This window comes from Eutrema salsugineum, unplaced genomic scaffold (genome assembly GCF_000478725.1).
Source record: "Eutrema salsugineum unplaced genomic scaffold, Eutsalg1_0 scaffold_1, whole genome shotgun sequence".
In the NCBI taxonomy this organism is placed as follows: domain Eukaryota; kingdom Viridiplantae; phylum Streptophyta; class Magnoliopsida; order Brassicales; family Brassicaceae; genus Eutrema; species Eutrema salsugineum.
Window position 1 is genome coordinate 4,023,570 of NW_006256909.1, and position 17,954 is coordinate 4,041,523.

General features: G+C 33.3%; 4 protein-coding genes across 4 annotated transcripts; 3 read left to right on the forward strand and 1 right to left on the reverse strand.

Annotated features, from left to right (window-relative positions):
* The first annotated feature begins 4,384 nt into the window (after positions 1–4,384).
* On the forward strand, positions 4,385–5,559 carry LOC18031036. Its single transcript, XM_006412648.2, has 3 exons — positions 4,385–4,671; positions 5,028–5,154; positions 5,257–5,559. Exons 1-3 carry the CDS (start codon positions 4,555–4,557, stop codon positions 5,295–5,297), a joined length of 285 nt encoding a protein of 94 aa, XP_006412711.1. The 5' UTR covers positions 4,385–4,554; the 3' UTR covers positions 5,298–5,559.
* A 2,909-nt stretch (positions 5,560–8,468) lies between these two features.
* LOC18031038 (putative EG45-like domain containing protein 1) lies at positions 8,469–9,297 on the reverse strand. Its single transcript, XM_006412650.2, has 3 exons — positions 9,136–9,297; positions 8,693–8,966; positions 8,469–8,600 (listed from the first exon to the last, which is right to left on the reverse strand). Exons 1-3 carry the CDS (start codon positions 9,233–9,235, stop codon positions 8,594–8,596), a joined length of 381 nt encoding a protein of 126 aa, XP_006412713.2. The 5' UTR covers positions 9,236–9,297; the 3' UTR covers positions 8,469–8,593.
* Positions 9,298–10,755: 1,458 nt separating this feature from the next.
* Positions 10,756–11,569, forward strand: LOC18031039 (RING-H2 finger protein ATL14). The gene has a single exon (XM_006412651.2). The coding sequence runs from the start codon at positions 10,878–10,880 to the stop codon at positions 11,385–11,387; it is 510 nt and encodes a 169-aa protein (XP_006412714.1). The 5' UTR covers positions 10,756–10,877; the 3' UTR covers positions 11,388–11,569.
* An 890-nt stretch (positions 11,570–12,459) lies between these two features.
* Positions 12,460–15,840, forward strand: LOC18031040 (cyclic nucleotide-gated ion channel 17). The gene is made up of 6 exons (XM_006412652.2): positions 12,460–12,711; positions 13,025–13,796; positions 13,886–14,184; positions 14,291–14,402; positions 14,487–14,723; positions 14,906–15,840. The coding sequence occupies exons 1-6, from the start codon at positions 12,683–12,685 to the stop codon at positions 15,644–15,646; spliced, it is 2,190 nt and encodes a 729-aa protein (XP_006412715.1). The 5' UTR covers positions 12,460–12,682; the 3' UTR covers positions 15,647–15,840.
* Positions 15,841–17,954: the final 2,114 nt, after the last annotated feature.

The window sequence follows — 17,954 nt, forward strand, 5'->3', positions numbered from 1 at the left end:
AGCATTATAAGAAGGTTCGATGCCTTTTTATTTGATGACTCGGGGTGAATCTTGTCCTACGCACTTTTGATTACATCATTTTCATTTTATTCGTCAGTAAAAATATTTCGCCAAAAAGTTGTAGAAAATATGTATACTCAAAAGTTATACTTGTTCTCCCAAATGAAAATACTGTCATTCAGTACTATTAATTGACGTAATCACACTCTGACCCCAAATTTTTTTTTTGACGTAATCACATTACTTTGATTGTATATACATTGACTTTTTATCTGTGTTGTGATAAATTAAATATATAGGTATTACGATGTTGACATATTTTTATTAATTTTCATAGCTTGTTTAAAAACGTTGTGTCAACATAGACTGATTTAATTCTATCCTCTTAAGATAATTAATATGTATGAAGTTTTCATATGACCGATCATATGTAAGTCTGTCTACTTTTAGCCGTTATTTGTCGTATCGTTACTTTCACATATTGCGAATATATCTGAATATACATATTAATTGATAAATATTTGCTATGCATATTGAGATTATATCTGAATTTACATATTAATTGATAAATCTTTTCTATGCATATCAAGAATTGATGAAATTACTCCATTTTATAAAAACTATCATTCTAATATTTTTCTCTTTCTTTATTAATACATGAAATAATTTTCTCTTTCTTTATTAATACATTAAATAATTTTCTCTTTCTAATGAATAAGTTGGAATAGTAAGAAGAAAATTGAGATTTAGTTTAAAAATTTACGTGAAAATACAAAACTTCTTTATAAAAAAATATAAAGTCTTATTACGATATTTTTGTAAGATATATAGAGTATCTTGTATTTAATACGTATACGCACAATCTGAATGGGACGAGCGTTAAGCCGTTAACATTGCCAATCATATATATTGGCGGGTTCACTGTTTGTAATTGTAATTTATTACCTTTTTACGTGGTTTGATATAAGTAATGTGACTAGGGTGAAGTTTTCGATTTGGCCTTTTGAAGGTTCATGAATTGAAGAGCTTGATCTATGAACTATAAATGTATACATATAAATCTAAGTATTTATATTTGTTTTAGTATTTATAAATGTACGTCTATAGTAATGACACTAAAAGTTTTGGTGCTCGATGTTTTGGCTTATAGATAGACCTATAGCTAGAAAGTCCACTCACTTTTGACGTAAATCTCCTTAACAAATTTCTACCTAATTATTTATATATTTCGAGATGTTTATCCAACCTAAGAAACTTAAACGAGACCAAAAAAAAATTAAGGATGTAAACACGTAAACAAAAAATAAGTTACCTTCGAGAAGAATAATTAATATAATACTGTATTTATTATCTATTTTTTTTGTAAAGAAATATAATTCCGCTGCGTATAGAACTTAGATTTACATGCTCTTTTTTCTTTCAAGGTCACCTGCTACCCTTGACCAATAAAAGTGTATAAAACCGAGTTACTGATATAACAAGTTAACAACTACCTGAAATGTTTGTAATTATTCATATATGTCAACTTATCATAAACGTAGTTAACTTTAGAGAAACATAATCATATGTACCCTTTCCTTATGTATACTTATTCTAGAAACTTATAATACATCATGGCAAACTATTCTAAATCTACACACCAAAAAAAAAAAATATTCTAATTATAAATCGATATCAATTAAACAAAGAATTGATATTTATAAGAAAACAAACCAACGAAGTATTGATTGTTCAAAAAAATGTCGACAAGAATCAGAGAGGTTTTTAAGCTAATGTATATAAATTTTGGCCCTGGAAGTGGCGTTTTTCTTACTAGGCAGGTTAGCGAAATCTAACACGCTGACATAAAGTTATATGTAAGCTTTTCTACTACTTCCTATTCAATAAACAAATAAATTAGAATTTGATGAATATATAATCACCCCGTCATGATCAACTTCTTTGTTGATAATTTGATATATACACTCTATTTGTTAGAAAACAAATAAATCTTGCCAACATTAAAAAAAAAAAAAAAACAGACTGGGTGGAACTTGAACTTGAACCCAAATCTTAGCTCAAAGATGGATGGAAGCAAGCCACAGAATGGCTAATATAGTCAACATATAAGTACTGTATAAGTTTAGCTGTCAAAATTATAGCATGTGGAACAAAGCTTGTACGTTTTGAAACATGTATTACTTCAGGGTTCTCGCAATTATTAGTCATTGTTTAAGATTCGAGATTACTCTTACTGAAAAGAAAGCGTTTAAATACACCCACCCAAAACAAATTAGGATTGACTTCACTTTTGTAAATTTCAAATGTCGTTCAAGTTCAACATCCATTTTAAGCGAATTTTATATCAGAAACAGTTAATTGATTTTTTTTTCCAATAGAAAATATGTACCCCAAAAAAACGAGAAAAATATTTCCAAAAACTAGCTTATAATCTGATGATAGTTTATTTTTTAGTAGCAACAGTCAAACATTAGAACCATGAGCCAGAAACATATTAATGCTGATAAAGTTCATATGCAAGAGTAGACAAAAACACAGATCTGTTGGGGTTTGAATGATACATAATGTGAAAACAATGACAAACATCTTAGGGTTGGGATCAATGGGACAATGGACGTTCAAGTTAGATCTCCCAGAATCTTGTAACCACTAATTGTCATTACATGGTTTTAACTTTTTTAAAAAATCCACCTAAATTTGAATTTAAGGGATTAGTCAATTGTTGAAAGTTTCTAATTAATCGACACCTTTTCTCACGAAACAATATTAAAATGTCACAATACATATTGAGGAGATGTATTTAATGAGAAATTGGACATTATAAAGAGAAAAAGAATCCCCATGTGCATGTGCTAGACAGATAACATTTATTGCTTTGCCAATAAATTTCAGACCTTGCTTAACTGTCCATCCAAATAAAAACTATATAATAAATATTTTACATCATAATGTGCCTTTCTAAGCAAAACCATCCAGAAACTTGACATATCATTCACATGAAGAAGACTTTCTATCTACAAATTCATCAAACCTCAATAAGCCTTTTCCACCAAAAATCACTTAAGTGGTTCTTACAAGTACTCTTTTAACCGATTTTATAAACAATTATAACAACATTTTAATAATCCTAGCATACATAAAATTCTGGATTGAACTTTTAAGTCTTCACATAAATTACAACTAAGTATACTCGTAGTAACGTCAAACCCGAAGAAAAATCTATTACAGAGTATATACTATGTCCTTAGCTGTTTTTTCAGCTCCACGATTTAGCTGAGTTAAATTCTTTTATATCTTTAGCGTATTAATCATATATAGTTTAATTTGTGGTACGTTAGGTTCACAGTATTTTGATTTCATGTATGCCCCAACAATGTTTATGTTTGTGTTGTCAATTGTCAGTTCCACGTATCTTTTTGTAGCTCCACATTTGTCCCATCAGTTGCTTTCACGAATATTATAGAACTGACCTAAACGATTGTATATTCAATTTCACTCTATTTTCTATGGTCTAAACCGAATCAATAAATTTAGGTCCAACTGGTTAAGGAAATCAGTACGTATAAATACTATGTATCAAATTCAAATATAATGTTCAAGCAATTGCAAGATCCCAATGTGCCCGCGTAGTCGCTTACCCAGTTAGTGGGCTTGAGAGTGCAGTTTATAAACATAACAAACATAATTGTCGGCTCTCTATTAATTTTGGCCCATCCGTTAGGGAGCTCGCTCGCTTGTTGCAGAAACACAAACACCAATATGTTAACACTATTTGTGAAAAAGATACTGTTTCTGCAAGCGAAGTTATTGTCAACTTTGAATCCAAAAACTAATAAACTTAAGATACATAGGAAACTAAAACGTTGTACATATATTATTTGTTAACGTTTTAGATGACTCCAGCTCTAGCTGAAGTGTTAAGGATGTGCATGGTGTTAGGCAATGGTTTCAAGGAAATTATTTTCGAAGTTGATGGAGCGACCGTGATTTCAGCGTTAACAAGCCCCAAGCATGGGCAAGTTAAAACATATAACCTTCATAATATCGAGGAAACAAGCTCCAATTTCGAGTGTTAGAGTCACATTCCAGTCCAAAAGAGACAAACAAAGCAGCTGATACCATTTGCAAAACAAGCTTTGTGTTTATATATTTGTATGGAACTATGGATTATTGATTGAGTTTGTGTTCTATTTTGAAAATTGAAAAAATATACATGTATTTCTATATAATGAAGTTAGGTTGTTTAAGAAAAAAAGTTCTTCATAATTCGGATTAAAATCCCTAAACAAGAAACAGTTGGTAAAAAAAATTTCCCAAATATACAAACGCGATTTCTACAAACGCCGACGCTACCCAATATATAGTAAAACGCGAAAAGAAGAGAAAAGAAAGAGAGAGCCCCTTCGTTTAGTTTGGCCCTTTTTGCTTTTCTTTTCTGGAAACGTCTCTCAATGGGAAGATAGATTTCGATCGTGGAAATTTCAGATTCGGCGGCGGATTCAAGAAGAAAACCCTCCTCCGTCTCTGTGAATTTCGTTGCTCTTGACTGATTGAATGAGAAACCCTCCTCCGTCTCTGCTCTCCCTCACCGTCAACGCCGCCGTCTTAAACCTCTCTCGCATCAACGATCTCTCTCATCTACCTGATCACATCATCCTTGATCTCTTCGCGGTAAAAACCCTAATCTAACTGATGAATCATCCTTTTTTATCATTGGTTGGTGTGATTTTGGTTATGGGTGTTTCGAATTTAGTGCCAAAATTGAAACTTCTGGATGAACAAAACAAACTTTATTTTGATTCTGTGAAGTTATAAGTGAAAGTCTAAAGCTTTTTTCTCTTGTGATGATACTGCTTAGCTTAGTGTTCCAGAATTCTAGTGTATTATATGGTTTGAGAGGAATATTTTGTTTGTGTTGTTGATGTCTGTTCTTAAATCAATGATAGGTTAGTTGAATTATTTGAGATTTCAAGTTCAATTTCATATGGTGGATCATCTTGCTCTTTTTATTTTTTAATAATGATTAGAGGACATTGAAAGCTGGGAAATTGAACGAGAGAGTTCTGAGACTTTTTATGGCATCGGGAAACGAAGAAGTTCTTTCTATTATAGACGCCCTTAAAATCAAACACGTAACACCCATTCTTCCTACTCGTAAGTCCTAGTCTTACTCTTTCCTCTTTTGATCTTTTCAAATGTTCTTGAAGCTAATAACATCTTTACAAGTGTTCTTGAAAGTTTGGTTTTCACTTGCAGACTGTCACGAGAAATTTAGAATGAATGGGACTAGACGCTAGTTGAATGATTGTGGCGAGAGTTTGTAAACTCGGTCCGGTGTGTTAAAAGGTTGGTTTTCTAATTGCATTTTTCGGATAATTTAGGCAGAGAAATCAATCTAGACAGCTGTAGATACATTGCCAGATTGAAGTCTGTTCTTTTGTCTTCTTTTTGTGTGTATATATATTAAAGGAAAGGGATCAAATGATATGATATAAGCTTCTTTTTTTCCCCCTCAGAGGAACTGCTTATGCAATCAATGATGAAAGCTTTTTGTTTGCAGCAGAGTTCTGTGTGAATATAAGTTTCCAACTATCAAAATATAGCTCGTGTAATTTTAAACTCGGGTTCCTTTTCGGTTCGGTTTTGGGTAAGAGATTAGTTCTGGGATTCATCGAAGTACCCATGAGTTTCTTAATCTTTATGTGAGAAAAGAACAAGCTGATTAATCTCGAAAAGATTCGTGTATGCATAAATTCTGAATAACTAGAATTAATCATAATCATTAGTATGGTACCACTTACTTGTCAGTAGCTTTGGCTTCTCATTCTGAAGGCTTTCGGGCATATGTTTTTCTTCTCCATCATTTGAGTTAATTGCAACTGAAGTCTTAGACTTTTTCTGTTTTGGTTTTTTCTTTGGAACAGTTCACATCTTTACAATGCTCTCTCGCTAAGTATGTGAAACTATTTCAAAGAAAAAACCTAAACAGAAAAAGTCTAAGACTTTAGTTGCTAAATACTTAGATGAAGAAGGAAAACTTATGCCAGAAAGCCTTCGGAAAAAGAATGATGTTTTTTTTTTTTCTCAATGTACCATACAGTACTAATGATTATTGTTTACTTTCTAGCTATATAGAATTTATGTTTACTTTGTTGCTGTTCAGAATAAGAAGCCAATTAACAAGTAATTGGTCTCAACACCAATCCAACCGTTTTTTTTTTGGGGGGCCAAAATCACGTTGTAAATTTATATCGAGTGAATTTATAATAATTAGATTACCTAGTAACCAAATTTAAATCCATAACCCGAATCAGCAGCAAAAGCATAAAAACTGTAAATTAGGAATTCCATTCTATATATCTCAAAACAGTAATAAGATTAAGTTACTACAATAGATTTTTTTATTATTTTTGTTAAAAATACTAGAATTGGTGAAGATGTAGAAATACACGTCCGTCAAACAATAATTCCCATGAGAAAATTCCGTTTCCATTAAGCCTTAAATCCTGCAGAATAGATAAATGAACAATTCAGAAACAATAATAAAAATTAATCATAAAGATTTGGCGAGGGGTTTACATTCGGTGGAAACGAGCATAGTTGATGTCTATAATTTCAGCAGCTGGATCAGCAATCTCAGCGAAGGCTCCGGGAGAAATGTAGAAAGTAAATGGACAACCAAAACAATGGTCAACAATCTTGACCGTCACAGATTTGCCGGTGCAATGAGCTCCGGTGCATTTCACGGTGAACTTTTTGCCACACCCCCGACCATTGTTCCACAGTTGATCGTTCACCGCCGCTATATATTTACTATCCGCATTTTTTAAATTTGTACACGTTGTAGCTATTATAGAACAAAGAAAGATATATCAGATAAGTTGAGAATACATCTTCTTAATTCACCTTTTTATTAATTAAGCAAGAGATTTTTTTTCAATATTGTTAAAACCGAACAAAATGGATACTTTTATGAAAAATATAATAACCTTATATATAAACGTTTTGTTCTCCGTAACAATAATCTGTTATTTATTGAAAAGATCGAAAAAGTTTTGGATCCTGACACAGAAAACTTAAATCAGATGAAAATTCTACTCAGCTCGTCGTTGGACTATGCCCGCCTGATCCGAATATAAATATCAAATTTATTATAACTGAAACGGTGAAACCTGATTTAATTATATCTAATACAATGTCATAAAGTATGTTACTTACGAATTGAACTTGGGTAGAATGCTGCCTTTCCCGGGATCGCATAAGCTGCAGAGCATAGAGACCACACAATTGCTGCAAGAACCAAAAGATTTCTCTCCATCGTTATTTTCTTTGCGTTGATTATTATTGATTGGACCATGAATTTACATTACAATTTGTAGACAAACAACAAATCTACGCATTGTATATATCTTATATATCATATCGTGAATTTTGACTTTTTTCTTTCTTACTTTAGTTTTTACCATAGTTTAGAGAAATACTGCCGTGTATTTATTTAACTTCTTTTTATAAACAACAGATAGCAACGCATATACATATCATGGTTTTTTTTAACTTTTTTTAATTATAATCTAGAGTACATATACTATCTTCTTTTGGTAGATCATTAATTGGATTATAAATTTTACGACGAACACGACCGGTGGGTCATGTATGTTACCAATGTATTCAAATTTTCAAAAATATTTATTTCTTGCCATAATTTAAAAATATATTACAAAAACAAAGGATATTTTACCTTTTTATTGTTAAAAGACCTTCAAAAGAATTTTACGTTCTTCTGAATGCATAGTTCTAGATCTTGGTCAATAATGCTTTTGCATGTGACCTAAGAAAATTTAACACAAATTGTGTCATATATATGGCCCATCTTGTATAGAATTTGTGCCCCAAAATATAGAGAAAATGATTTTTTAGGTTGAGTATATTGGATTATAAATTTACAATGCAAATTAGAGACCTAAAAACACACCACCTGTATGAATGTATTCTTGACATATAAGGACTTACCATTTTTCTTATCTCTTTACTTTTTTTCATAGAACTCAACATATATGTTTCGATTAATTCAAACACATTTTCTGCATTGGCTTTTGTGTTTATATGAGAAAAACAAATAAATCATAAGTCAAATATCTTAGTATAAAATTTCAGCTTAAAAAATATCGTGCAAAAATGCAAATTAAATGCATACGAAAAGAGAACTTACGGTTTGCGTTTGGTATTTACGTTTCCAATTAATATTTTTTTGACATCAATTAATACATATATTTTGCTTAATACTTTTAAATTTATGAGGTTATTCAAATGTGAATTTTACAAACAAACATGTGAGGCCATAATGCAATCTTTTTTTTTTTGTGAAACTTATTTTTAGCAATAAAAAAAGAGACAATCTTATTTTTTGCCAAAAAATGCAATCTTATTTTGTGTATGATTTGTTTGACAAAAAAGAAAATTGTGTATGATTTAGGAATCTCAGACGAATTTATTCATTGTTATGAATTACAATTACAAAATCTTAATGTCAGTACATGTTTCATCAGTGTTTTCAAGATCCGAGCATCATTTTCCTATAGAACTCCATCAACGTTTAGGCCCTGAAATACAAACACATAATCTGATAATTAAAATCCCGGATACAAACTTTTCTAAAGTAAAATGAAAAAAAAAAAATTGGTAAAAGAATTACGGTGTATAATCAATGTTAATAATCCCAGCGACAGGATTAGCGATCTGAGCAAAAGCTTCACGGGAGAGATCGAGAGTAGAAGGGCAGGCACCGGGACAATGGTCCACGATTTTAACCGTCACGGATTTTCCGGTACATGGATGAGGCACGGGGTTACGAGCTCCGGTGCATTTCACGGTGAACATCTTTCCACAAACTCGACCATTGTCCCATAATTTGTCACTCGCTGCAGCTATCATAACTCCTTCTTGCGTACCTCCGTAACATGCCGATGCTATCGAACACACAGAATAAAACAACAGTTATTGTGTTATAGTGTTACAACATTTCGCTATAGTTACGTTAGATATTAAAAAGTTTGTTATTTTATGTTTCATATTAATTTGGTTTATATATAATCAACTAGTAAATACATAGAAGAAAATGTGAAATAATATTCTTACGAGTGTAACTTGTGTAGTAAGTTGCGATTCCAGGAACTGCATACGTAATAGAGAAGAGAAAAACAACAACGACAGAGAAAACCAAAATGTTTTTACCCATGGCACGTATTTTTTTCTTTATATATTTATTCTTCGTTCTGAAGGCAAAAAGATATATAAGATTGTTATATTTGATATGCGGAATAGCTATCTATTTATATATGTGTTATGTTACATGATTACCACCGGATAAGCATGCATTGTAATGTCTTACCATCGATAATTCTTTGACTGTTAGCATTTTCTTGACTGCTCTCCCATTTTCTTTAGTTTGTATCTATTAATCTATGGCAAGATATTAATTACAATGCATACTTATATTATATGGAGTTAAGACATATTGTTCCTCTTCGTTGATTAGAGAGGTTCAGACATATATTTCCATCTCAAAATAATGATATGTGGTCCAATAAAAAGAGCGTATACTCTCCCTTTTGACCGAAAATATAGAGATGTATCACAATTGATGGACTAGAAGCAATCAGTGGACAGTTCAAAAAATGCAACGTCTTAAGCAGATTATAGAATGCATGAGATAATGGGCCGAACGGCACAAACAATAAACATAATTATAAACCAAGTTCAACCGTAGAGAACCGGATTCGAATCGAAGAATGAACCAGAAGAAAGTGTGAGAAGAACAAAAGAGATGATAATATTAAGAAATGGTGGAAAGAATGTAAAAGGTGGTGATTGGGTATGGTGACACAAGGAACTGGTGTTACCGAGGAGCTGCCGTTGTCGGCTGGTCCCTATCTCTTCCCACTCGGCATTACCAGATAGGAAGGACTACAACGAGTTCAGAGATAAATAATTGGATCCAACATTATTAATTCATAAATGGCTAATCAATTCGCCCTTTGTTTTCTCCTCTACTCTTTTTTTTTATTCTTTTCCTTTTGTTTGCAAAAAATCATATAGCCGAAGCCGACACATAAAAAAATTTGTTATTCATTGTTTTAAAATTTATGCTAGTAGTATATTAGATTTTAAATACATATCGAACTATTTTTCAAATAATCTACAACCACTATTATAAACAGATGTATAAATTAATTCGAAAATTTTTAATTAAAAGTATCAGTGTATCACTCGTCTTCGGTTTTGTCACAAAATATATGACAAAATCTGATCATATTTTATTTCTGTTAAAGAAAATACATTATTTTCATCTATATATATATATATATATAAATAAGGGTTAATTCAGGTTTCTTTTTGTCAAATATCTTTTCAAACCAATAAAAAGGAAAGAAATCAAGATTTGTTATATTTAAATTTCTTGTTAACCTTTTTGTTTGTTCTGAACAATTCGGTAACGTCAATTCTCATTCCGATTTTTTTTAAAAAAAGAACCTTTTCTCAACGAAAAGAGGGCTTTTCTCACGAGTTCATAGGGCAAGAAGCCAAGAACTAGTTAAAATGTCCGAATATTCCCTTACTTTTATAATTAGTTAATTACACAAATTTATATAAATTAATAAAAAAATACACACCCGTGTATTTGTGTAGTTGTATTATCATCCATAGTTTTCGATCTTCAAAATTCACTTTCCTCCTATTCATTTATGGAATCCTTTATAAGAAAAATCTCTCTCCTTTATTTAGCTTTCAAACAGATTAGAGTTTGATTCGTAAGAGGAAAGACAAAAAAAACGAAATTCATAAAAAGAGAAGATTTTTATCTCCGCCGCAATCGTCCGATGTCGATACCTACTCCCCACGATGTCTCAATCTCCGGCGAGATATCGCCGTCGCCGGCGTCACCGAAAGCGAGGACGAAGAGTCTATCGACGGAGATTCTTTCCAGAATCCTCGTTGGTTTAATCATGATCCCTGTAGCTGTAACCGCTTTGCTCTTCATCCTCATGTCTCTCAGCTTATCTGTCTTCTTCTTCGCTCTCTACTGGTTTCTCCACCGAAACTACCGCCGCCGTCTACGCCGCCATCGCCGCCACGAATCCTCCTCAGATGGGTTGTCTCCCAGATTCGTGAAGAGCCTTCCCCAATTCAAGTTCTCTGAGCCAACTGAGTACGGAAGCGATTGCGTTGTCTGTATCGACGGATTCAGACAAGGACAGTGGTGTCGGAGATTACCTGGATGTGGCCATGTGTTTCACCGTAAGTGTGTGGACTTGTGGTTGATCAAAGTCTCGACTTGTCCGATTTGCAGGGATAGATTGGAGGAAGGAAGAAGTTGGAGCCGAAGGTGAAAATTTTTGATCGGAGAAGAAAGTAGTTTTCTAGTAGATTTGTATTTTGTTTGGTTCCTTATGATCATGTTAGCAATGTTGGTTTTCATCAAATTATCATCATGTACAGTCTTTTTACACATCTCACACAATTGAAGCTTGTTAGTTTCTTCACTTTTTGATTTGTGACCCAATAGAGAATTGTTCCGTTCTCTTTTAGCTTGATTTCTGCAGACTTCAACACAGTTTCAAGATTGATAATTATGTTACTTGTTGAACTCATCTGGCCAAATTTTCCATCGTTTATAATCACTGTTTTGTAGGGAATCCCTTTAGCTCACTAGTAAGCAAAATACTCCAACATGTTATATGTTTTCTGTTTTCCGTAAAGTTTCCATCTTTCTGATCAGATTCAGTTGGATAACACATGATACTCTGTTGAAATACTGATAAATTCAAATAAAATTGTTGTCCATTGTCACTTTAAACATGTTGCTTCTGTTACCTAAATGATTTATTGTAATTCACTTGAGACTTACTGTTTTGCCTTTTTTTCATCAGTGTTTCTGCTTCAATATCTCCTTGATAAGCAAAATAAATAAATCTGGTTCTTGTGACTTTAATTTACCATCAATGTTTCTGCTTCAATATCTCCTTGATAAGCAAAATAAGTCTGGTTCTTGTGACTTTAATTTACTTGCTTCACCTCTTGAGTTACAGCAAAATATCTTGGTATCCGTGTGTGTGTACAAGTTTAGATTGAACAAAGAAAACAAACTAAATTTCATTTACTGGTTTGAATGTGAAGTTGTGATTCAGTCGGATAAGTGATTGGATCTGGCTACAAAGGCTGTAAAATTGTTTGTGTGAGTTCACGTTAGCCTTGTTTAATTAGTATTTACTTACTTAGTTCTTAATGAACGGAAAATTGGTAAATTAGCAGTACTAATGACTTCGATCAACTAATTAAGTCACCTGGTCAAATGTGTTGACTTTCTTGTCTTATATCGATGGGCCCAAATATTCCAGAAAAAACAAATATCCTTCCGATTTTTCTTTTTCTTAAAGGTGAAATTTAAAAAAAGGGAAAAAACAAAGAAGATACGCTCTCTGACTCGTCCCGTGACTCAGTCATTCCTGCGAGGAATTAACGAGTTTCCTCAGATTTAGAGAGAAAGAGAGAGACACTAAGAGTGAGAGTGTCAGAGACACGAATCAAAGAAAGGATATTTTTAAAAAAACTTCTCTTTCTTAAATTTGTAGATCAAAAGTTTTTTTTTTTTTTTTTTTTTCTCGAGCTTCAGCTTCTTCTTCTAATGGAGTTAAGGAAGGACAAGCTTCTTATGTAAGTTTTTATTCTGTTCTGGATTTACTTCAATTAAGTTGTATTATTTTCTTGTTCTGGATTTGCCTTTAGATTTACGTTCCGGGTCATATTAGCTCTTGTGAAAGTCGTGAATTTTCAAGTTCGTGATTGGTTACCCAGAAATAAAAGTTTAGACTTTGCTTTAAATCAAGTGGAGCTTATTAAATCAAAGCTCAAGCTCCGAGTTTTCCGCTCAGATTACAGATTCGAAGTGTATTGAAACTATACATAATCACTATTTAGGAATTGCAGATGTTTAAAACCCTTCTCTCTTTTTTGTTTGTCTTTGCAGGTTTTATTCAGATGGGAAAGAAAGCAAAGAGTCTATATGGGCAGTGAATGATCCAATGAGCAAATCATATAAACTAGCTTTACCTTCAGCACTAAAGCCTGACAATCTCTTGGCTGGAAATAGAATTAGATACACTGATGCTTCCAAAATTAGCAACAACAAGTCCAAATCCTCCAAAGTCTCATGGTACAAAACAATTCTTGATCCAGGAAGTGAGATTGTCTTGAAATGGAACTGGGTTTTCATCGTCTCGTGTATGGTTGCTCTCTTCATCGACCCGTTGTATTTCTTCGTGCCAGCCATTGGAGGAAATGTAGATTATCCCTGCGCAAGAACCGACACGAGTTTAAGAATCCTTGTTACCTTCTTCAGGACAATCGCAGATCTTTTCTACTTGCTGCACATTTTCATTAAGTTTAGGACAGGTTTTGTAGCACCGAACTCAAGCACTAGAGTGTTTGGTAGAGGTGAGCTTGTGATGGATCCTAAGGCAATTGCTTGGAGGTATCTTAAATCTGACTTCATCATCGATCTCATCGCAACCTTACCACTTCCTCAGATAGTTATCTGGTTTGTTATGCCGGCCACAAGAAGTTACCGTTTTGATCATAGCAACAATGATCTTGCTTTGATTGTGCTCCTACAATACATCCCTAGATTCTATCTGATAATTCCATTGAGTTCTCAAATCGTTAAAGCCACTGGAGTGGTTACAAAGACTGCTTGGGCTGGAGCTGCTTATAATCTCTTGCTATATATGCTAGCTAGTCATGTATGGATCCCATTCCTTATTCTTTTCGTTATTGCATTTGATTATAGTCGATGATAACATAGTAGCTAAGGGTGTTTTTGTTTGGGCAGGTGCTTGGTGCGGCGTGGTATATATTATCGTTTGATAGGTACACATCATGCTGGAAATCGAAATGCAACAAAGAAGCTGGTGGAGTGAATTGTCATCTCTATTACTTAGACTGTGATTCACTCAATGACGCCATGCAGCTGAGTTGGGCAAATGTCACAAAAGTGTTTAAACTTTGTGATGCACGAAATGGGGAGTTCAAGTATGGGATGTTCGAGAACGCAATCACGAAAAAGGTCGTGTCTTCAAACTTTAACGAGAGATATTTCTACTGTTTGTGGTGGGGATTGCAACAGCTCAGGTAATTACAGAGAGCATCAAAATTCAACCTTGGATTCAAATTATTATCCTTTTTGATTGCGAGTTTGAAGTTTCTGATGGCTTTTTTCTTGTTATTATTATACTAGCTCTTATGGACAGAATTTGTCCACGACCACATTCATCGGAGAAACCACATTTGCTGTACTCATTGCAATCTTTGGTCTTGTCCTCTTTGCTCATCTCATTGGAAATATGCAGGTATGGATTCCTCCATTAGAAAAGTTGATTAAAAAAAATGTCTGCTTTTCTTATATATCTTGGGCTTCCCCTTTTGTTTGTTAGACATATCTGCAATCTTTGACTGTACGGCTTGAGGAATGGAGACTTAAGAAGAGAGACACGGAGGAGTGGATGAGACATCGCCAACTTCCTGAAGATTTGAGAAACCGTGTGAGACGATATGAGCAGTATAAGTGGCTTGCAACAAGAGGAGTCGACGAAGAGATTCTCCTACAAAGTTTACCCACTGATCTTCGCCGTGATATCCAACGCCACCTGTGTTTAGACCTTGTTCGAAGAGTAAGTTTCTCAATTCAATTGTTTATCCTACAAATGGTTTAACTTTACATTCCAGAGTATGGTTTGGTTTCAGTTTCGGATTAGTTTTTAGGCTGTGCTGCTAGTTGTAAGAATTAATATCTCATTTTGATTATATCCCAACTTTTTGTAACTCCAAAATGTGTTATCTCTGAATCATTCAGGTCCCATTTTTCTCCCAAATGGATGATCAGTTGCTAGATGCGATATGCGAGCGTCTGGTTTCTTCTCTGTGTACGGAAGGGACTTACCTTGTTCGTGAAGGTGACTTGATCACAGAGATGCTGTTTATCATCAGAGGTAGACTCGAGAGTTCCACAACCAATGGAGGCAGAACCGGTTTCTTCAACTCAATTATACTAAGACCTGGAGATTTCTGCGGGGAAGAACTACTTTCTTGGGCACTGCTTCCAAAATCAACCTTGAATTTACCGTCTTCTACAAGAACGGTTAGGGCGTTAGTTGAAGTCGAAGCATTCGCTCTTCGAGCTGAAGATTTGAAGTTTGTTGCGAATCAGTTTAGGAGGCTACACAGCAAGAAGCTTCAACATACTTTTAGATTCTACTCTCACCATTGGAGGACTTGGGCTGCTTGCTTCATACAAGCCGCTTGGCGCAGGTACAAGAGAAGAACGATGGAGAATCATCTTACTGTGATTGAATCAAAGCAAAGTGATGAAGAAGAAGAAGAAGTAGACGTAGGAGAAAAAGAAGCAGAAGAAGAAGAAGAAGAGGGTGTTGGGTCGAGTCCAAAAACAAAGATGAACATTGGAGTTATGGTTTTGGCCTCGCGTTTTGCAGCTAATACAAGACGCGGTGTTGCAGCTCAGAGAGTTAAGGACGTCGACATGCCTCGGTTTAAGAAACCTGAAGAGCCTGATTTCTCTGCTGAGCCTGATGATTGACTGATTTATAACCAGAAGCAAAGAAGCTGACATTTTTTTTTTCGAGTTCCACAGGAGATTTTTATGATTAAGTACACTACAGATCAAGTTCTTTCATGGTCCTTTGGGAGTTATAAAGTAATCAGACAGTTTTTTGTTTTGTATATGAAAAAGCATATTTTGTATTCTAAGCTTGGAAATTTATAACTGTTAAAGAACTCGTTCCTTGAGTCTTTTTTTAAAAAATTTTTATATAGCAATGTTAGCAGTTTCAGTTTCCAGCTGAACCTGTGTTGCGAATGGTCAGCTGTTTATATCGCCATTGATGATCTTTCCACCATGAGCCCCAAATACTAGCGTGATTGTTAACATGACAATCTTCTTCGTGTTTCCAGTATCAAACTTATGTCCCTTAATAATCCTCCCTATTCGGTCATGTTATTTCTACTTGGCGGGTCAAGATATCCAAGCCATAACAATGTACAAATCACAGTCAACTTATGCTACCTACAAATTCATGAATCCAACAAAGACCAAAACGGGATGTCTAAAGCCCATTGAGATAAGAGTAGTCGAGAGCTTTTAGCGAGAATGATATAAAAACAAAAGAGCGTTTACCAGCCGGTTTATTGACCTCCCTTATCATCCAGTTGAATTGTTTTATCTTGAGCATGTTTTGCATATTTACAGGATTATAGACACATTGGGCTTTTCTTTTAGCAACAAGACCCTCTCAATGTAATCATGCATCCTGAGCAGTAACTTTTGGTGAATAGAAATTGCAATAACTTGGTTTTAGCGAGTTTTTACAGAATTTGTTTTCATAACTTGGAAAGTTAATGCTAATTCACAGTAATAAGAATGTTAGAATTTCTTTTATTTTCACTAAAGTGGTGATACAAGGAAGTGACAAGATCAATCGACATTTCTTGAATTATCCAACAACCAATAGTAAATTGAAATTAGAAATTGTCCAAATAATCTAACTTACCAAGTGACTCAATAATTCTTGGGATTCCATAATTCTTTGACTCTGTCAATTATATTAACTTAAAAAATTAAAAATATTATTTCATTCTTCTACAGTTTCTTTTATCTTATTATATAGTTATCGTTTTTTGTAGGTTTTTTTTTTTGCCAACTAGCTCCTATTTTTTTTTGTTATAACAGTGGAAATATTTTTTTAAAAATGCATTATAAATATATTTAGTAATTTTAATCCTGTATATGTTATTATGGGTTTCTTACAACATTCATTTTATATAAAAAACGGAGAAAATGCTTTTAATTGAATATAATCTACAGCTACTTGTTAAAGAAAACCTACACAGTGTATATATAGAGAGACATGCATGCATATGTTAAAACATGCCATAGTAGTTGTACCTTAGTGTGTAGTTGCTCACTACAGAAGTTAAGTTCATTAACCCTTTCCAAAAAGCTCAAATTCAACATTAGGTTTTCAATCATCTAAGGTTGAGATCTGCGACCCCTTAATTTTATTTATAATATATTGCATACTTATATTCGTTAATCATTATCTTCACATCCTTTTCATGGTATAATTACAATAATTAAAAGAGAGAAGACTAGAAAATGTATTATATAGGAAATAGGTGTTTGAGTAAAGTTGCAGCATTTTCTACATTATTTTATTTTCCACTTGAAGATTATTCAATTACACTCTCACATCGGTGTTATTATGAGTTTCTTTTTGTCACTTCAAGATCAAGTATTGGCATGGTGTATGATGAATCTTTTTGTGTGGGATAAATTGAATCTATTTAATATTTAAGATTTTTCAACTACTACAGTACCGTGCCTTACTCTTTCTTACTTTTTGGTGGATGATATGTTTAAGTATGAAGTGAGGAGACATATATAATGCAAACCCACCAAAAAGGTAGATAGACCATAAGGTCCATATATATAACTAAATAATTGAATGATATAAAGGCATGTTTTGGTTTGTCTTCTCCTTGTTCTAGTGCTTCTCTTTGGCTATAATCTTTTATTTTGAAACGAATATTAAAGTGTATCCCCTTAATTATTTGTTGTCAATAATTAGGTTAAAACCTGCTTTATTTCAAACAAATCCATATTTTAATAATACTGAAAAAGTAATGGATATGCTTTTAATTATGTATAAACTAAGTACAACAAAACTTCAGCCTTATCTTCCACTCTTAAACATTACTATATTGTAATATGTAAAAAGGCGAAGGAAAAAAAAAAGTAATTTAGAAAGCTTTGTCTTCAAGTGTCTAACAGGGAACCGGGGTTATATGACTTATAAAAGCCAAAAGTAATTCATGACTGTTCCAGCAAA